Genomic DNA, 22,664 nt, shown 5'->3' on the forward strand with positions numbered 1-22,664 from the left:
ACATTATAAAATTATTACCAAAAACAGAAAGTTTTGCCACTCAAGCTTTTCTGTGTATGTATAAACTTACCTGTATATCTGAAAACATTCTCAGATAAATCTCTCGATTTATAAATGGGTGGGTAGAGGCACCATTCTAGGCTAGATTTTACACCAGTTTTTCTCTGGACATGAATTATAGAGCTCTCAGCATAATGGCTTTTAAAGGCAAAATGTTTTAGTCATAATATCACATTACAGGTACCTCCCTTACAGCTGTTGTGAGGGTCAAAGTAGATAATGTACATAAAAAACCTTTGAAAATGGTAAGGAGCACTTCAGATGTAAGATTGTATCATTAGTATGTCATTACCATTAAACCCTGAATTTCTGCAAAGAAGCTTGAGTACTGAATGAAATCGATATTCAGGATATTAGACAAAATGTCATGGCCTCACTTGGAACTGGAGCACTCTGTTAACTAACAGAAACCATTATAAAACTGACCATGTGCAGAAACTTTTTCTCTTTTACATTTTTTTCCTCACGTAGGTCCGGTGAAAGGAAGGCTTGCCCTTCTTTTACTGCTTTGTTTTTATTCCTGGATTAGGGAATTTGCCTTTTATTCAGGCATTCAAACAAAATTAGCTTGAATAAAAGTCATTTTAAAAAATTAATTATTCTCAGATTTCATTTCCACAGCTATTTTTAATGGATTTGCTATCAGAGCTTTCTCCTTGCAAGTGGATTCTTTGCTCACTCTATAGCAGAAACCTTTAATGGCAGTCATATTGTCATTCATTAGTCAGTAGAATTTATTACTTGCTGTGAATCTTCTAGTGTCGTGTCTACCTTAATTTGCAGGGACACAAACAATGAAGTATTCCCTTTGAGAAATTATTCATTATTCTACAAGGCTTAGATATGGAGAAATGCCTCCATGCATACGCTCACTAAATAATCCTCTGCGTAGCTTCGTATTGTTGTGCATTTTCTCACTCTTAAATCATCCTAAAGGATTTCTCCCTTCTATTAGTGATAAGTCTGCCTTCCTGTAAATTGTCTTGATTTTCCTGGCTGTCAGTTGATCCATTCATAATGGTTTTCTTTGAGTATTTGGTGCACCTGCTTAACCAAATTCTCCCAGAGTATTCCTGAAAAAAAAGAACAACAATGAAACAAAAGCAAAAAGTCACATTATTTTGACTTTTTTTGTCTGCCATACTGCAGCTGCTTCAATCATTCATCAGTACGCTTGTGAATGTCTACAATTGTGCTGTGCCTTCTGCTAGACGCTGGGGATATGAAAGTGATCAAGACAGACATGGGTCCTGCTCCTGTGGGGAATAAACCTATGGGAGAGACAGATAATTAACCGTTAAACCAGTGGATACTCCAGAACAGTGTGCTGTACTAGGTAGTAACTATGGAATATAAGGGAGAGACTCCTTTATTTTTTATTTTTAATTATTATGGTACATAATAGTTGTATGTATTTATAGGGAACATGTGATGTTTTGATACAGGCACACAATGTGTATTAATCAAATCAGGGTCATTGGGGTATCCATCACCTCAAGGCTTTATCATTTCTTTGTGTTAGGAACATTCCAGTTCTACTCTTTTCATTATCTTAAAGTATACCCTAACTTATTGTTGATGATAGTCACTTTGTTGTGCTATCAAATATTTTTTTATTCTATATAACTATATTTTTGCTCCCAGGAGAGACTTTGGTCTGGGAAGCCTTTGGAAGTGCTATTTAGTGTAAGAAATAAAGTTGAAAGGGAACATGGCTTGCAAGAAGCTGGGGAGTGAGGGAATGTCTCAGGCAAAAGAAACTGCAAGTGCAGAGATCCCAAGGGAGGGAAGATCTTGGCATATTCTCATAGGATCTGAAGACCCGTGTAGCAAGGGGAGAGCTCCTTAAGACGAAGTTAGAATAGAAAGAAGAGGCCAGATTTTGCAGAGCCCTTATAAAACAATGGAAGCAAATGGGGGTTGGTAAGCAAAAGATTGTCAAAATTATTTCTCCATCTACCCACCCACCCATCCATCCATCCTTCCATTCATGCATCACTTGGTTTTTTAAAAGAGAAAGGATTAGAGACAGTGGTTGTAGAAGATGGGGCGGAGCAGAAAGCTGGGTGACAGGAGGCTACTAAAGTAATCCAGACAAGCAATGAGAGCGCCTTTGACTATCGAGGCAAAAGAGGAGATGGAAAGGAGTGGGCAGATCAAGGTTTATTTCAGAGACAGCACAGACAGCACATGTGCTGGTGAATTTGACATGGAGGGTGAGAGATGGAAAGGAATGAAGGGTGATTCCTAAGTCTCTGGCTTGACCAACGAGATATCCAACATTGTCTATGATGGCAGAGACGGGAGGAAGAAAAGGATGTTTGGAATTTAAAAGATGGTATTTAAAATCATGGAAAAGGAATTATGTTATATGAGAGATAATATGAGAAAGAAGATAGCTCAGGAATTCAGCATTTACAAGGCAGGGATATGACAAAGAACCAACAAAGGAGACTTGAGAATGAGCTGCAGCAAATAATAGGAAAAGCAAAAGAAAAAAAAGAGAGAATGAGTGTTTTCATGAGGAAATTATTAACTTTTAAGAGCTTCTGAGAGTCCAGTAAGATGAGGGCAGAAAATTGACCTTGGAATTTGACCAGACAGAGCTCATCAGATGAGAACACAGTGCAAGCTGGGGTGAGTTCTAAGTGGGGAATTAAAAAGAGGAAACAGCATAAGTGAAACATCACCTATTATGGGAAAAAGAATTATTTGTATCAAGTTATTTGGAAAATTAGAGAGATGTAGCCAGAGGGATTTATATCCTTGTGAAATATTTCAATATCACTCTGGCTTATTTTAAATTTAACATGTAACATTTTTCAATTATCAACTTGTCATAAAAACTCTTATGGTTTTATCATTTTTCTCATTTGATTCTCATTTTTTAAACATACGACTATTATTTCTGACCACTTTCAGACCTTACAATAGCATTCCAAGGAGCTCAGAAGGAAATTTGAATAAACATGTAAGTCAGTCATGGTTTCAACAAACTTAATGCTTTAAAAGACTTTCCAGTACACTGCATGTATACCAAGGATGGAAACAGACCAAAACTGAACAGAATTGAACATTCTGGTTCTTCTCGTACACTACCAATTTCCCAATGCCCGATGCTGTCTTTAAGATAAACTAGATTCTGCAATGGGAGAGTCACATCTGGAGATGGAGGAGTCTGCTTCTGTTGTTATTCTATCAGTGCTCATAAGTGACCCCATATCAGAATGATTTTTCAGTTATTTTACTCAACACAGATTTTTCTCTCACATATGTGAATATCAAATTGATAATTTTTTCTCCTTCAAAATACAATTTGCAAGTAATGGTTAATCTGCTTGATCTTGCTTTGTGCTTAGAAAGCACCTCAATCTCACTGCTGTCAGCTTTGGACTGACTGGGTCATCTAATGTTATTCTGGCTGAATTCTAGTAACATTCTGCAAAATATTATAGGCATCTTGGCTGTAAAATATCACCCTTGTAACACTGAGAAGATAGCAAAAGATAGTGGAAAAAATGCTTTGTTTAGAGTCAAAAGTGCTGAGTGTGAATCCCAGCTTATTTGCTTATGACCCAGGTGAAATGGACCAGTCATTCTAACTCCATTGGCCCTCAGTTTTCCTCATTCATAAAATAGAGAAAATAAATAATATTTTCTCTGACCATCCCACAGGGATGAAAGCACTTTATAAATAATAAAAGGTTGGCTGGATGTGGTGACTCACACCTGTAATCCTAACACTCTTGGAGGCCGAGGAAGGAGGATTGCTTGGGGCCAGGAGTTTGAGGCCAGCCTGAGCAAGAGCTAGACCCTGCCTCTACAAAAAAATAGCAAAATTAGCTGGGCATCCTGGCATGCCTGTAGTCCCAGCTACTTGGGAGGCTGAGGTAGGAAGATTGCTTGAGCTCGGGAATTTGAGGTTGCAGTAATGCTATGATGACATCAACACTTGGTCAGTATTGTGGGAACGTGAATAACATTACACAAATTTTTAACTCCCTTAGACTCTAAAAATCCACCACAAATTCTCTAATTTTTAAGTCTTTATTGCTTTATTTCACATCCACCCCAACCCTCACCATCATCTGGAGGCTCTTTTGATTAAAATCTGCTGGCTTCATTTGTTCATTGCTTAGCCTAATTTTTCAAGACTGTCAGTTCTGCTGTACCTTATGTTTGAATTTAATTCTAATAAAATTAAATAGGAGAAAGAGCGAGTGAGATCTATTTGTAGGAGTGTATCCATTTGGTTTCCATATTTCACATTTACATAGAGTGACATCTGCTCTCAGAATCAAAAATTATCTCCAGTGTTCTTCTAGGTTCCCATCTTTTGCCCTTGCTCATAAAATATGAAGTCTTTAGCAATATCTATCTATCTGAGCATTTCCACTTCTTAGGCAACACAGCCTTGTACTGAGAAACAGAGTAACATATGGCTAGCATCACCTTTGGCAAGAGAGAACGCCTCAATGCATGTAGTAGAAGGGCCTCTTACTCTTCTAGCTAGCTGAACCTTTTTCTTAAAGATTTCACTATTTAATTTTCAAATGGAATGCAAAGGTCATGACTAATGCTTAATAATAATTGCTTAAAAATAAGTGTTTTCCAGGCTTGAATTTTGCTGTATAAAAGAATTTTGCTTAACATATACTGACAAAATTGTCCTGCTGAGTCACAGTACCAAGAAGGCAAGGCATCCAAGAGCAGACTGGAAATGCTGACATTTAGTCTAGCTTATTGCACCAAAGAGTGGTTTGGATACATTAAAGTACATTGGAGCTTGGTTTTTATATATTAAAGTTAGACAACAATAGTGGCAGGGAGAAGGCAGAGGAGGGCGGGGTCCAATGCCTTCCCACACACTTTTCTTTCTCAGACGTCGCTAGGGCAAGGCTAGGGTGATGTCGGAGACCAGGAGAAAGTGAGATCAATGTGCTGAGTTGCCATTTAATAAAGGAAACTCCCCTCAGCCCCCTCCTTGATTGTGCTTGAAGACTAAATTTTTAATGTTAAGCAGTTTCACCAAAATAAAATTATTTCTGAACTTTAGCATTCTTTTAAAAATGAAACCTTTCTTCTGGTGTATCACCTTCTGTCTACCGAAACACGATTTGGGGAGTAGGTTACACAGGGCGGCTCTGGTTTTGTAATGACAATTTAAACTCTAGCTGCAGAAACTTAATCATAGTTTTCAAGAAAATACATTAGTACTTTTCTGTCTCTCCTAATGTTCAACAATTACAACAGAGAATAGAGTCTCCTACCTCTCTTGGGTATGATTCCCTGTTAAGTTATTGAAGTCAGGGTTGTAGGAATTGATATGGGAGCAGGGGGGAAAATAAAACCAAATAGTTTGCCCAAAGATTTACATATTTTTCACAGCCTGAATATTACTTGTTTTAATTATTTATTAATTTTCCCTGTTTTATTTCCTCTTTTACCAGAAAAAAAGCCAAATTAAAAAAAAATCTGTATTAGAAATTTGCTAAGAATATCTTCTTTACACCAATATCATGAACATCCTATCATCTGAGATTGCATTAATTTCATTTTAGTCCTGTTTCCTGATTTTATCAGGCGTAGTGCCTCATTACTTTATTTTTTTAAAGCATTTTTATCTATGACTAGATTTCAGGAACTGTATAACAAAGTCAGACAGACCCATAGAGGAACACTGTGAGATGTTTACATGTATATCTATGTTTTTCTGGGGTGTGGCATATTTGCTGTTTTGCTTAATTGGAAATAATACATTGGTTCCTAAGGAGTAGCATTGAGAGAGACTTTCCTATTGTGGAAGACTATCAAATTTCAAAAAATCTGTGGCTGAGACTTACAAAGAACTTTGGGACTTACTGGGTAGAATTTGGTAGAAAGGAAGACTAATGGTTGGTTGGTGGGAGGTGTTGAGGTAACTCAATGATTCTTTTCCTATACAATTTATAATTCTTTGTGTCTATAAAGTAGTTTTGCTTTAGTAGAACTAAAATCTCTTTGAAGATTGAAATGTTTATGTGAATTTTCATGAGAGCAATCTCTCCTAACTGAAAATTAGAGTTAGAAGGTCAAGATGAGAAATATTCTATATTTTTATATTCCTCAATTTTAAAAGAAATTCAAAGTGAAGATGGAAAAATGTGGCTAGAATATTTTGAAATCATAAAATTTTTCACATATTCCTATGTATAACAAAAAGAAGCAGTATTATCTTTACTGAAAATAATGACTTGCATTTTGTTTGAATGACTGAACATAACTTTATTGGTTTTCTCGTTCTTTTTTAAAACATATCTAACAGAGAAGAAAATCACGATATTCAGACCTTGACTTTGAGGTAAGTTTCTATGAATTATTTTATAATTTTAATTACTTGAAATTAAAATGCATATATAATTGCTTAAAAATATTACTCTGCAGCTATGTAAGGATACTATATACTCGTTTAATTAATAAGTCAAACATTTTAAATTAAAATTCATATTGTATAGTTGTAGACAAAATTTTTAAATTTCTAATTGCTTTATATACTAAACTAAGATTTTTGGGGGTTAGTAAGGAATCTACTTTATAAGTGCTGTGACAAGTGGGCAATTTATTTTGTTGTGAGGTGGGAATGTTGGCTTCTTGATTTTTATATTTAAAACAATTTTCTTGGTTTTAGTTCGGTGACTACCTGTAGAGATCCTGTGAGCATGCTTAGGCTGGTTAGCTAGGCTTCCTCTGGGAACTTCTTATTTTGTGTTCTAATTCCTACCATTTAGGTTCTGTGTGGTATATTCAGATTCCTAGCAAGTGTTGATTCAATATGTTCCTATGTTTAGTAAGTGCCTTTTCACAGATAAAACAAGATGAAAATGTTCATTTTCCAATTTACATTGAATTTATATTGATGTTGTAATATTGATGCTGGGAATTACTGAAATCATACCATTTGAGCAGCTTAAGCTAAACACAAAATAATGATGTTGAAGCATCATATAAAATGTACTTATACATCTTGATAATTGTATATGATTCATAGTTTGCTGACATAATTGGATATAATACATTATAAATTTCTCCAACACATTTGTACCCTTGTGACACATACATAGAACTCAATACTCTTAATTAATATTCATAAAATTACAGAAACCTCCCAGAACATGGAAAATGGTAATTCAATCATTTTGTTTATGTAGATGAACATTGTAGCTCTATAATGGACATCACGTATCAAAAAGGAAACTTGTAGTTTTTGTATACTGCAATGGTCAACAATGGTTTTACCCTGACTAGAGCTCAAGGAGAATTGTTTTTGTTTTTGTTTTTTTTTAGTAACATTTCAGACTACAAGATTCAAAGTAATGTTAAAGAATCTGCTCTGCATGATTAAGAACCAAATTTTAACACTGATGCAGCTCCATTGTCGTAACCTAGCATGTGATATATATTTTACTGTGTCCTTTAAAGTTATCAAGAATATAAATTTGAATACAAAATATTCAACAATCTTCACCTTTAGATTCTTTAGTGCATTGTAAGGAACAGATATTTTAATTTTTTATATTAATGCTTCAGGTAGGCAAAAATAGAGGGTCATACTATGTATTCTTTTGGTCTGAAAGCAATAAATTTTTATGTTAGTACAAAGGAAAGGAGGTGGGAATTAACCCACTAGACATCAGTGGCAAAATGTAGTAAAAAAGCTAGATCTAAAATTAAGCATCAGTGCAACAAATTAAAGTTATATAATCACAAGCACTGAAAAGAAATTAATCATACCGTATTATTCAAAGCATTAAAAAAAACTGGTCTTTTTTTTTTTGTCTATTCTCTATGGCAACTGGTGGCAGCTTCCTTGAGCTGATACTTCTTTCTATGATTAGTATTCCACACATAAAACCATAGTATTAACAAAACATTTGCTGATAAAAGAGATAACTTGCAGCAAAGAACAAAGGATATTTTCTTTAGTTAGCTCTTTGATTGTGATAGTTATTACATGATTACTAAGGTGTCAAAATTTGAAGAAAAAAACTTTAAGACATTACTTTTTCTTTACAAATGTTTAGTGCTACTCCTTTGGTCTCATGTGCAGTTACAGGTATGTGGCAGATATCACACGGATTGTGTTCAGAAAAATTATTGCAATATTTAAATGCTCATGAATTTGAATATAGTTTATATGTATTTTCTGGGTGGTCCTTGAGGAAGAGTTCAAGTTGCCCACCTATAATTCAGGCTGGATTAATTAAATTTATGTCAAGTCCTCTAACAGCCTTCTTCCCCTGTAAGCTTTACCATACCATGGCCAGCTTAGACATTTTGCCATTGACAGACTGACTCCTAGACTTCTGAAAGCATCTTCTCTTCAGACTTGAAGCCTAACACTCTCCCCAGAGTTAATACATGATAATAATATTCTGTCAACTCCAATATCCCTAAAACTCTTGGGGCCAGTTAATATTATACCTGAGGAAAATCCCTTTCATGTAGCCAATCTCCAGGATAACATTGCATTCCTGGAACAAATAGAGCAAAGTGTTGACTATTCATAAAATGGTGAAGCACTGAATCTTGCTTTCTGGAAAGTATACAGAAAATACTGTAGTGATATTTCTATGTTCTGTGACCAAATGCCTTATTAATTTGTATGCTCAGCTCTAAGCGGAGATCCTGGTACACAGTAAGCATTCAATAAATTTTATTGAATGAATGATACAAAATTAAATCATTTTTCAATCTAGTTTGCTTTGACAAAAAGTTATTGGAAACTGTACCTGCGTTAAGGCAGAGGCTAGTATGGAAAATAGACAGCTATAGAAAAAATGCTCATCATCTCTAATCATCAGAGAAATGCAAATCAAAACCACAATGAGATATCACTTAACTCCAGTGAGAATGGCTTTTATCAAAAAGTCCCAAAACAACAAATGTTGGCATGGACGTGGAGAGACAGGAACACTCATACACTGCTGGTGGGACTGCAAACTAGTACAACCTCTATGGAGAGTAATCTGGAGATACCTCAAAGAGCTAAAACCATTTGATTCAGCAATGCCATTACTGGGCATCTACCCAAAGGAACAAAACACATTCTATAAAAAAGACATCTGCACTCAAATGTTTATAGCAGCACAATTCACAATCGCAAATATGTGGAAACAACCCAAGTGCCTATCAATACATGAGTGGATTAATAAAATGTGTATACATATACCAGGGAGTTCTACTCAGCCACAAAAAAACAATGGTGATCTAGCACCTCTTATGTTATCCTGGCTAGAGATGGAACCCATTTTACCAAATGAAGTATCCCAAGAATGGAAAAACAAGCACCACATGTACTCACCATCAAATTGGTGTTAATTGATCGAGACTTATGTACACAAATCAGTAGTAACATTCATCAGGTGTGGAGCAGGTGGGTGGGGGGGGAGAAGGGGATGGGTATATTCACACCTAATGGGTGCAGTGTGCACTGTCTGGGGGATGGACATGCTTGTAGCTCTGACTCGGGTGGGGCAAAGGCAATATGTAACCTAAACATTTGTACCCTCGCAATATGCTGAAATAAAACAAAAAAGAAAATTGACAGCTATAGAGGTGGCCCTTCAAAGATAATCACATTGGATTTCAAAGATATTCACATCAGATATAACTCAAGGAGATAGAAAAATGACAGGTAGAAATCCCAGGAGGAACAAAAGGCAAAGACATTGGCTACTGTGTGGCATGCTCAAGAAACAAGAAGTCAAAATATACTTAAAACAGGGATCTATGGAAGAAGAAAATAGGGGTAATTTAGAAAGTGTGTCTTGCAGTCCAGGAGCAATTTTTACCTAGTTTGCTACTAAAAGCTGTTAAGACTTTGTTTTGCTTTTTTTTCCCCCCAGTGAGGAATGATTTGCTATGGTCTAGGCTTTGGAAAGATGAACATGTCAGTAACAGGAAGGATAGATTGTAGTAGCGTGGAAGAGAAAGTTGAAATGGCATTTAGGAGTGGCTAGTCTAGTAACTAAGGCAGGTCTACTTCCTGGAGGTAGTAGAAAAAAAAAGCGATGAAGAGACACTACAGAGGCAGAATCTACACAATTTGGTCCTTAACTGAATAAAGGAACAGAAAAAACATGACTCTCCAGGTCTGAGCCTGGATTTCCACTAGTACCGGTAACAAAAGTCAAAGAGACATTTAATCAAAATGAGTTCAACTTAATACTTTAATCATGCATCACCTAATATGATGTTAAATCAGAAATAAGGCAGGTTGTTTTCATTGTCTGTCTTGGCTTGAGCTTTGGCTCAAGGAATCCCTAGGAACACGATTACAGACGTCCATTCTGAAGCTGTGGTAGATGATAATATCTACTACATGTCAAAAATATATGGAGAGAGAAGTATTTATTTTTTATCTTCTCTTCCAAAAACACAGAGATAAACCATATCACATTCTTTCATGGAAATTATGTGGCCTTTTAAAAACATTTTAGGACATTTCTCTGAAGTTTCTGATGAGCTCCACATGTACACTAAATTCATGTTTCTCAAACCGGGTGGCAGTGATGGCGGGCAGAGGGCAAAAGAAGATGTAGGATAATCATGACCCATCTTCATGGGAGCTTGAATTTTTATTGAAAAATTTGGAGGAACATAGTCAAATAAGATGAAATATTTTAGAGTAATTCAATATCATGACAAACACAGGTAAACTGTGACACAGAAGGCAAAATTTATAGTAGGCCCCTTCCTACCCCTAGGAGTAAGTGTGCTCCATTAGGCAATCAGTGCATTTTTAGAGGAAAATATTGAGCAATTCATTCCTAGACTGTGTCCATCTTTTCTGCATTACTTAATTTAAACTTTTGCAAAATTAGTGCATTTACAGCAAGTATATTCTTGATTGACACTAACAAGATAAAAAATATGCAAATCATTTTTTTTCAGAAACTTTGGTTTCTTTTAAGTGGTAGGGACATATTTATTCAAATAAAAACATATTTGAAATATAGACACTGTAATGTCAAGCATCATTCATTAGACTGCAGGTTCCAACTTACGGACACATTGGGACTCTGGCCAAGGAAAGGCACATAAATCATTCTCACAATGCAGCTTTAAGAGTGAAGCTTAATTCCTGCAGTGTGCATTGTTCCTTCAATATGAGTTTTGACATTCACCCAAGGCCAGTATTCAACATCCCACTCTGGAGAGAGGAATGTTGGGGTTCAGAAAATGATACCCCAAAGTATGGTACTTTGGAGTCTTGAGTAATTTGAGCTAAAAGGGGACATTGGAAAGCCTAAGAAGCAGCCTCAGAACCAAGATCTCTCTGACCTTCTCCTTCCCTCTCGTCTCTCATGCCTCATTCTCCCCCCAAAGTGAGTCAAAGAAACCAGAATTCCTCTTCTCCAAGACAGGTCATAGAAACTAGAACCTCCTTCCCCCAGTGCAAGCCATAAAACCTAAAAATATTACTCCTACCTTCCCCGGCATTTTTGTCTAGGAGCCAGCCATAAAGAAATTCTCTGACATACCCTTGTGCATAGCAGGTCAAAAGACCCTCATTCCAGAGGGGTCCTACCCCAGCCTCAAGAGGAAGAAATGCCACAACAAAGAAGCCAAGAAGAATCTGAATGTACAGGCCTTGCTAGGTTTCCCCACTCGGATTATTACTATTAGATCTTTCCCTTTTTGTCCAATCACATTTCTACGTGACTGTCTACTCTTCATCAAATCTAAGCATAGAAATGGACTGTTTTCCTTTGATTTGAGAGTCCTCATTCTGAAGTCTCCCGTGCCATGTAAAACTTTGATTAAATAAATGTTATGTTTTTTTCTCTTGTTAACCTCTCTTTTGTTATAGAAGTGTTGGCCATGACCTTTAAGATGGGGAGGAAGAGTATCGCACCTTTCTGCCCCTATGGGACTCACATGCAAAGCAGTAAAGAAGAATAAAAATAACCACAGGTTTATCCTAGTAGGTATGGACAACGGCAGTCTAGGTGTATAAAATTCTAAGGCTGGAAAAGTTAATTCAGGCAAACTGGTTTCTAATTCTATCAGCACATGATTTCCAGGCCCTATCCTTTGAAGTTTTTATAGTTAGGAGATTCTCTAACAGTTTCTCTCAGCTTCTGAAAGTCCATACACAGTAATACTTCTCTTATCTATAATTCAGACGTAAACTCCAACTCTATGATTCACACTTTTGAATTTAAAAGTGAAAACCTCTGAGCAGTTTATTCCAAGGCCACCGACAGGTCCTTTCCGCTTGTATGAAAAAGAAGGGAACATAATAGAATGAGAATGGGGAGGCAGGTCTCCTGTCTGTGCCATTGAAATGAGCCATCCTTCCAGTGAGGAGACTTCTTTTAAAGAAGAAAAGACAACATTTATAATGACCTTCCATGTTGTAGTCACCTCCCCTGGCCTATATATCTATGCTATCTCATTCATTTCACTTCTCCAGTACACATTTATTGAGCAACTGCTGAATGCCAGACACTATACCAGGAGTCAGGGATACAAAGATGAATAAGGCACTGCCCATGAGGTGTTCAGAGACAAGGTATGAGGACCAGCCCTAAGAAAGATCATTGCAGTACTGTGAGATAGTTGCAGAATAATCAGTACCTGTAGAGTTTACAGGCTCACTGCAGAGAGTGCCTAACCCATCCTGGATTGTTTTGTCTCATTTTCCATCTGAACAAGAAATAACCACACACCTGAATAGTCTAAAGGAGGGGGATGTTCCCTGAATCTATGAGATACATCTAAGACAGCAGCATGCAAAGAGGATTGATGTGGGATTCAGACAAAATTACAGCTTGCTCACCACCTGTGTGAGCTTGGGAAACTTATTGAGCCTCCTCAGGCTTCAGTTTCCTAATCAGTAAAATGGAGACAATGGCTTCTACCTCCCAGGGTTATTGCAAGGATTAAGAAAGATAATAATGGCTACCTTTTCTTAAGTGGCACTTACCTGTGTGGTCCAGTGATAAGTGCTTTATATTCTTTTTTAAATCTTCAAAATAACCCTGCAAGATAAGTCCGATTACTAAAACTGGGGCTAAAAGCAGATTGGATTTTATGCTTCAGATCACACAACTCGAAAGTGAAGGAACTGAGATCTAAACATAAGTTTTTCCAGACTCAGAGCTGTCAGAGTTGGCACGTTGCAAGTATTTAAAGGGTATAGGAGAGTTGTTGGGATATAGTAGGTGCTCAAGATGCAGAGGTTGCTTTCTGTCCTCATTTTTCTCAAATATCTGAAATATCATGAATGTGCTTTACACATCACTTTTCTCTAATATCAAAAATTAAAGGGTTACAAAGACTGACTCTTTTGAGGTAAAAAAAAAGTATAAAGTGAAAGAAAAGAGTCCTGTGGAGTAAGCTACTCAGGAGGGTATATTTCTTATGCAGTTAGGTTATGGTCTCTTAGAATGGGGGTTCATGTACAGCTTCAAAAAACGTTCAGTGATATTAATCTGAATGCAAGAGAATATTACCATGCACTTATGTTTATTGCAAAAGACACCTGTAATAGTTCATGGGCATTCCAACTAAAGGAACCTGAATTGTGTAGATACTGTCAATTAGAATATATCTTTGTTTATGTAAATAGAAAATCCACATGTGTTAGAGTTTTATCATTACATAATTTTTGAAAACCCGAGTCCTAAATTGAGCTTTTCACAGAAGTCAATTTCTTTAGAAAACAGCATGATTAAGTTACAAAAGAAAGAAAAAGGTAAGCAGATAAACCCTAAGGTCAGTAAAAATACAAGCATAGCAATTGAAATGGACCTGTAAGATTTATAAGCACAAAAACTTCTAATCAAGTAGTTAAGACCATCAAAGGCATCAGTGCTGCAAATAAATACTCATGCAAGTAATTAAATAAGGAGAAACCTTTAGAAGTTGTGAAAACTAAAACCATGGCTAAAATTTTATCCCAGAATGTTGCTGAATTATAAACTCTCCAGTGTTCACTGTGAAGCTGATACTCTTATCAATGAAACCTTCCTCGTTATAAAGGCTGGAAGATCTACTTGAGTCTATGAACAAGAAGCAATCATGCATGGAAAATCAAACTGAGTTCATGACAGAGATGTGAGCTGGGTCAATGGCAGCTGTAATGTGATACTTTTGCCAGAATGCCAGACCATCATTGCTATGGTGAATTCTGGCGGTGCCAAGGTGGCAGTTGCAAATTAGAATGATTATCTGGCATGAGGATATATTTGCAATTAATGTTTCCAGGTAGGAAGGCCCCATATTTCAGCATCCAAATTTTTCATTTGCTTCCATATTCATTTCAGGGTCCTTAAGCTTTATCATTCGGATGGTTTTCATGAACCTATGTAGAACATTTCAAAATGCTTTTTGGTTATATAATATTGATGAAAACCATAACTTTATATTTTTCTTGTATATTTTTTAAAATGTCCTAGCAATCCAACTCTTCAAAATAAAATCTATCCAGTTCAGAGTCAGATACTGCTCATTTAATCAGAGTATGGTTATAAAACCTCCAATCAGCTAATGTATCTTTTTATTCATGGGATATATTTGACATTTGGTTTGCTTCTTAAACATGCTTCATCTAGTAGATGTATTTGGTTGCAAGAAACAAAATGACTTTGACTAATGAACAAAAGAGAACTTCGTTGGAAGAATATAGAATAATTTACCTCTTGGCCAGGGAACAGTAGGGATCTGGACTAACATTTCCAGCAACATGGGAAGGTATAGCTCCCCAAAGCAAAGTTAGAATCCTCTCACAAGACAAAGCATGAAAGACCGCACAGATGAAATCATCAGATGCTTGTCTTAAAATAAGGGTACTGTCCCTTCAGTAACAACTATCTTAGAAGAGAATGAACTTCTTGTCTTTGGAAAGGAAAGATATTGAGGAGAGGGGATTCAGACATAGAATTAGAAATTGAACTGGAAATCCTCTGAATTCTAGAAAATTGAATAGAGAGAATAAACAAGACCATGGGAATAACTAAGTTAAGAATTTTCAAATTAAATATGAATATGTAAAAAGTTGAGGATTGCCTCACTTGGATTTTTCTTATTGGATTCTCCTCTCATTTACTCTCATGGCAGCGACACTTGTTTTCTTTATCACAGTTATACTTTTACATTTATTTGAATTATGATGTGATTAATGCCTATGTCCTCCATTAGACTTCAAGCTACAAGAGGGCAGGAACTCAATCAAGATTTTGTGCCCTATTTTTACCCCATCACCTAGCACCATATGTGATGCTCATAAACATGTATTAAATTATGGAATGCATTCCCTAGAGAAATGTCAGTAGTGTGACATCAATCCTACTGCACCACAGAAAAAATAACTATTTAGTAAGATTCCTCACTGTGAAAAACACACTTTGTAAATTAGAGGCAGAGCCAATCTTCTTAACTACAATAAATGTTTTTCAAAAAGTATTCTTTGTGACACAAACCCATATTGTTTTTTTCTTTTTTTTCCTCCCCTTCCTCCACAAACTCATATTTTAATCAGTATATTAGGACCTGGTAGTGCATGAAACTGTTTGTCTCCCCAAGGACAGAATGTACTATCTTATGTTTGCCAACTACGTTGTCCTCAAAATCCCTCCATTGAGTTGCTTATGCAAATCCTCCCTCTCATAAACCTCCACCAGCCATCAGGAGCCAAATTATGTTTGCCTGGTGTTTCTCTGTAAATCCTGCAAATCTGTTTTGTGTACTTTCCCCAAAACTGATGGGAAGTTAATCGCTCTATAATTGCTTGCTGTGTTTCATGTCCCTATCATGAGTAATGTTGCCATGTTCTTGTCCTCAACCACCTGATTCTTTAATAGCCAACTACCAGAGCTAAGAGGAGCAAAGATGGAAACTGGTTATTGAAAGACTTAAAATGACAGAATTTGCTCACGCAAAAATTGGCTAGTGAAAATAGAAGAAATTAGCTAAGCCAGGCATTGTCTAGATACATAATCATTAAATATAGAAAATTAAAGTTTGCATAGAAAGAAATAGGCTTTTTTAACAAGTTAAAGATTGAAAATGCATTTCTCTTTTGCCCCTTGCTTTTTCCTCAGGGAGGTAAAGTGCTTCTCCACAAGTGTCTTTTTAGAAGAAAATTAGGCATTGCAGATCTTCCCCCAAAGATATATTTCTTTTTCAAAACAAATCCTTAATTTTGAAAATATTTGGTATTTAAAACAATGGACTGAATGTTCAAATCATGACTTAGGCATGAGTATTTTATACCTACACAAACCACATAAGCAAATGGTGAGTTATGAAGCATATACTTAAAATATACTGTAAAATCTTACACAAACAGGAAGACATAATCTTGAAGAATCACCAAAACACTGATTTTTAACGTTTAAAAATCAAAACTGAGTAAACATATTTTCCTCTAAAACAAGACTTGTGAATACAAGGGAATTATTATCTAACTCTTCGTTTTCAGTGCTTTTAAGTGCTTTGTAATCAAAAAATATTCAGCCCATGATACCTACCCCAAGGTCATTTTTATTTATGATTCCATTTGTTGAGTTATGATGAAGTTGGGAGAAAAGGGTGTAACCAGGGGTGAAGAATAGTAATATCATTGTATCTGTTATTTTAAAAGCATATTAGCCACATAATTTATGCTCTGGAACTCTAATTGTTAAGATTCTGTGCCGTCTTGTAAACAAATATATGAAACCTATGGGTCAGATTTTTCTTCTGCAAAGCTCAATCATTATTCACATGGAAAGTGCAAGGTTTTAGACCCTACATATATCTCAGACACTTTAGTGCTTTGAGTCAGCCTTAATGGCAGGGCCTGGGATTTTGCTCCCCCTTTAGTACAGCCAGCTAGGATTTTAGTGTTTATAGAAATAAAACATAAAAAAGTAATATTTCCCACGACAGACATCAGTGACTCACATGCTTTACAAGTCCAAATTTTTAAACATTTTAAAAATATTGCAACAATTTTTGTAAAACAGCTTTAACTTCTGAATGATGAAAATCTTACACAGACAGGAATGACTACTGCATTTTTAATGCACCCATAAAAAAAAAACCTATTTTTTTTTTTTTGGTAATCTTGTAATTGGAAGAAAAGGCCAATTCTTCATGTGTAAGAAGTGCTGAATGTGAGACAAAAATTTGGTGCAACTCATTTATATTTTTGGCATCTTTTGGGATCTCCTGGTTCCTGCCAAACTTGATTTTTCTTATTATTAAAGCAAAAATATCAAATCTCTATTTATAAAAACACAAATCAAATTAGGAATGAGGGCCATCTTGTTCTTTTTTGCAGAAGGTCATGCATACAAGGAAGAGGCATATGGAACTGTTTCAAGAACTAAATCAGAAATTTCAAACTCTGGACAGATTTCGGGATATACCAAATACAAGCAGTATGGTGAGTATGCTTTGCTTCATCAGTGCCTGGCTAGGAGATGCATGGTGCCAGGTATTCTCCCTGTGCTTCAGAAGCTTCTAATCATCTTGGGTGCACAAATCTGGCATATATAGAAAAAATAATAAGCCCCCAAAATGTATTTTGAGAAGGCTACTAAAAGACAAATTAGGAATGACAGAATCTTTAATCATTTTATTCATATTTCAAATATCCTGATTTATACACTTTAATTAGAATTATTTAATATAAAAAAAATGTGTTGGCTTCCTCTGGCCATTTTATCATCAGAGTTAAAATTCAATTTATACAAATATCCAAATAGTTGGGTAAATTTTTTTTTTCATTTTCATTTGATTGCCTGACATTTTAAGGGCATAAAATGTAATTATCTAATATATATATGAAGTTGTTATCTGAAGCCAGGAGACTCACTTATTTTGTGGTAAGAATTTTGATACATATATCAACACTGGGGACTTTGGTTATTGATTGTAATTGTTCTCTTCTTCATTCACACTATTGCAATCTTGGTATAGGGCTTCATCAAATAAAATAACATTGTATAATTTCTGTATGCATGGTATAGTCACAGCTTCATAGAAGGCTACATAATTAATTGAAAGAGCACTGAACCAGGACTCTAGAAATCAGTATACTAGTCAAAAGCTCAACCAAGAACTAGCTGATCTTGAGCAAGTCACCCAACTCAGATTTCTATAAACCTCAATTTCTTCCTCCTAAATAGAATGTAGAAAACAGTAATTAATATACTTCAATTCTCACAACAGTTTCAAAGGCAAGTGGGGCACTTTATAGTCTAAGAAACTGAGGCTCAGTTATATTATAAGAGGTAAGGCTAGGACTGCCATTTGACACCACTTCTCCTTCACTTCAAATTTGGCGTGCTTTCTTTGCAGCACTTGGATGGTCCTCCTTCTCTTCCAGACATCATTATATATATATATTGCTCTAAAGTACATGTTGTTTGATCACCTTCTACATCTGGTGATTCTTCCATATATAGTTTATGAATCTTAGTCTTAGCTTCCTGATTAGTAATGTTAGCTTCTAAAGAGCTGAAGAGCAAGAATTTATGTATCCTATGTGTTTTTCTTTTATTTTTCTCAGTACTAGTACAATGCTGGTCATAGTAAGTTATCAATAAATGGCTGCTGTTGACTTATTGCGTGGCTATGATAGTTTAATCTATGTTTGGTGCTTTAAGAAATGCTATACACTTTAACTCTTACTTGGTCTATAAGTATTTCATGTGTGTATCAATTTATTTTCCTCCTTAAAGAAGGAATCATGTATTATTGGTTATCACCAACACAGTGCTAGGCATATGGAAGACACTTCCCACATAATGAGTTGTGCTTTCTCATCTGCTCCTCCTAATATTAAGCCATCAATTTTTAGCTAGCTAGCAAATGAGAATTACACCATTGAGATTAGAGCTAAACACATTAGCTACTCATTTTGGAATATTGAAAGCTAACATTGAAATAAATGGAAGAAACCTCATTTGTTTAAAAAAAAGGACAGGGTTTTATTTACAAATCTAAAAGTCTTATGCAACAGATACAGCTGGCTGACTGCTATAATATGATTGTAATTTCCCCTTGTATGGTCTGGGTATTAAATCATTAATGGCACAAATATCTGTATCTCAGTTTCCTGACAACCAAAATAGACTACTAATTACACCACATCTCTGCAGCAGCATGCCTTTTCTAGAAGAGATTTATAAATATTTACCATTTGGAAGGTTAGGAGTGGGGAGGATAGAGTTGTCATTGTTGCTTGACTATCATCCTAAATATCTGAGAACAGAAAAAAAAATTTCCTTATTCAGTTTTGATTAATAATGAACATGTGAGTGAGTTCATTATCCTCAATTCAGTCACATAATTTGTAGTGGCACATTGCTAATGAAAAATTGCATAATTGGGTGGAGAAAGACTTTTTTTAATCTCAAATAAAGGGTTTTTTCTTTCTTTCTTTTTTTTTTTTTCTGGGCTGCTAACTCATAGCACCTGCCTAGCACTGCAAATGATGGTAATTATGTAGAAAAATAGAATTTGGGAAATCAAAGGGAAACCAAAAGACCACTTAGTTCATTTCCCTGCTTCCAGGAAGAAAAACATTCAATCACACTAAAAAAGAAAAAGCACTGTTTAATGATATCAAGAAAGGAAACGATTTTACTTGGAATGTGTCTCACAAACCATTCACAGTCAAGATCACTTTCCCCCAAGTAGCTTCTCCAAATTCTTGCTCTTTTAGAATAGACATACTCTCTTTTGCTTTGTCCCCGAATATTGATAGGTTGGAAGGCAAGAAGAAAGAGAGGGAGGGAAGGATGAAGAAAGGGAAGGCATAAGAGAGAAAACGAAAGATGGATGGAAGGAAGGAGGGACTTATCCACAATGGACAGCCAGCATGCTCCTGGACCCAAGAACCATGGAAAGTGCTCAGACAGCCCTGCCATGTCTTGGATGGCTCTGAATTCTCATATTCATCTAACATTCTAATTCTACTCATGTAGCTTAAGATCAAATTAGCATTTTTGGAAGCTTTGTGCCTATTTGCTTATATTAAATTTATAATTATTGGGCCTTTAACAACATGCTTTGGTTTAAGTGCATCTCTTCCATTCTGTACTGAAGCTCAAAAATTAAACAAACAAACAAAAAACAGCTGCATAAATCTAGGAACTTATACTAACTCTGACTGAATTTTTTATCACAAATTCAGGGCCTCCATTGAAGGCTCTCCTGGCACCTGCACCTCTCACTGACAAATTGAATGATCCCTTTGGGCTGTTCCACAGTTCATCATTCACTTAGACCATTGAAAATGTTACACTTTTCCATAGGAGAGTCTGCAAGCTCCCCTCTCAGCATGCCCCACACACAGGAAGATGAGTAGCCTGTGGGCACCATGCATTGACTGCCAGCCCCCTCCCCACTCCCTGTATATCTTGTTCCCACTCTGACTGCTGGGTGCAGTAGTTCCTCACCACTAAAGAAGCAGGGATTTCTGACCTAAAGGGTATCCAGGCATTTGTGAACAATGGTGAGAATCACAGCTCATCTGCGAGTGCCTTGGGATACCAAAGGAGATGAACAAGAAAGCCAACTTTGTGAATTAATGTTTTGCCCTCTCATAGAACCTCTCAGAAATCCGATAGGTCATGTACTGACAATAATACTCTTTGGAATTAGAACATAGGTATTCTGACAGTTTAAGATTAGCCACTTTAGTTCCTATATCCATGGTGCTTGATCTTTGAAATATAGAAGGGAAATCACACCTGTTCCAAACATAACAGAGCCCCTATTTTCCAAGCAAATAAACTAACACTTTACATACTTTGAATTATTTCAGGGTTGAACTAAATGGACTTTCTGTCAAACTGAAAATTCCCAGACAGCTCCTTTAGACACAGCCCTTGTCTAAGGTAGATAAATGCACTCAATGGACCTGATTCAGCAGAATTCATACCAGTGAACCTTTCAGTTGATGATTGATGATTCAGGTTACTGTAGTTCCCCTAAATGTGCAAGGATTCCCTGTGGCCTACAAAATAAATTCCATATTGAGTAGCCTGGCATTCAAAACCCCTTATGATCTGGCTTCCACTTCACCTGCTGCATGTTGTTTCTGCTCTTCTTTTTTATCCAAACTAAAATAAATGCATCATTGTTCTCATGGTATTCCCATCTCTATGCTCTCTGGATTTTCACTTCCTAGTGTTCCTGTTCAGCCACCAAACCTCCAAAAACGTGTCTTCATGGCCAAGCCTATCCTTCTATGCCAGCCCCAGTGTCACTGTTGTCAGAAGTTTTACATGCTTCCTGTAAAAGAAAGCCATTGTCTCTACCCTCCTCTAAATTCTCATAGCACTTTTCCTGGATCATAGATAGAAATATCTTTTATACCTCCGTTTAACTATAAACACCTTCCATAATAAGTATGGTTACTATATAGTGAGCACTTATAAAATTCTCCATGTATTTTTCTAAGCTCCCCTGCTTTTTTTAATTTTTGTAACCCCCACAAGGTAGGTATTGACTCATACGTTCTGCCAACTCCTTTGGCCCACAATGCAAAGTATATCTCTGTTTTGCGAATATTCAAGTTGAAGTTCAGAAAAAGTGAGTAAATTGCTCAAGGTGATTTTCATATGAAGTGGAGAAACTAGAATTTGGAGCTGCATGTATCAGGTTTTAAATCTCGAGTTACCTAGTGAACCACGCTGCGTTTCCATATTTGATTTATCACCTTATTCTCCCTGGTGCCTAACATAATGTCCAGCATAGAGTAGCTAATAAATAAGTATTGGTTGAAGAAAGGCAGAGAGGGAAAGAAGGAAGAAAGGAAAGACAGGGGACAGAGAGCTATAAGTTCATGATACTTTAGGATATTAGACTAAAGCAGAATTAATCCCCTGAAGTTAACTTTTTATTAAATCTTTGCTATTGGCTATTTTTTTTTCTTGTATCTCCTCATGAGTAAAGCTAATTATTGCTGAAAACATTTAGTGCATTGAGGATTTTTAGTAATTTAATGTTTAGTTACGATAAGTTTTGTTTTGTTTTGTTTTTTTGTTTGTTTGTTTGGTTTTTGTGCCAGGATCTTACTATGTTGCCCAGGCTAGTCTCTAACTCCTGGGCTCAAGTGATCTTCCTGCCTCAGTCTCCTGAGTAGCTGGGACCATGTGTGCATGCCATCGCACCTGGCTTAGTTATGAGTCTATCTATAGATTGTCTCTGTTTCTTACCCATGGCTCAAGATGATGTTTAATATAGAGTGGACCCAGATAATGATCCAAGTACCTATTTTATGTTCCACTAGAGAATCGGTTATAGGCCAGATTTTGGAAGGGGGAAGGACACATTCAACAACTACAGTATTCTCACTAAACAAGTCTATAGTGAAAAATGAAAATAAAATTAGAATGTTGGGCTTTTAAAACCACTTTAATAATCTTGAATAAAAGAAATCAAGAGCTAAAAGGCAATGATTTTGAAGAGGAAAACCTCATACAGCTTAATAGGTTTTGTTGGGATAAAATTAAAAGTTAAAAAATTATTCAGAGAAACAGTTACTAATTTTCTCTCATGAATAATGATTAATTTTTGTGAATCTTGGTACTGTACAGCAAAAAAAAAAAAGATCCTAA

General features: G+C 36.0%; 1 protein-coding gene across 2 annotated transcripts in view; it reads left to right on the top strand.

Annotated features, from left to right (window-relative positions):
- ADGRB3 (adhesion G protein-coupled receptor B3) overlaps positions 1 to 22,664 on the top strand; it is a 673,565-nt gene that overhangs the window by 649,561 nt on the left and 1,340 nt on the right. For both annotated transcript variants that reach the window (XM_045543808.1, XM_045543807.1), the window contains 2 exons: positions 6,365 to 6,400; positions 17,372 to 17,476. In XM_045543808.1, coding sequence (XP_045399764.1) covers positions 6,365 to 6,400; positions 17,372 to 17,476 — 141 coding nt within the window. The remainder of the gene's footprint in view (positions 1 to 6,364; positions 6,401 to 17,371; positions 17,477 to 22,664) is intronic.

The sequence above is a fragment of the Lemur catta genome, chromosome 2 (genome assembly GCF_020740605.2).
Source record: "Lemur catta isolate mLemCat1 chromosome 2, mLemCat1.pri, whole genome shotgun sequence".
Lineage (NCBI taxonomy): Eukaryota > Metazoa > Chordata > Mammalia > Primates > Lemuridae > Lemur > Lemur catta.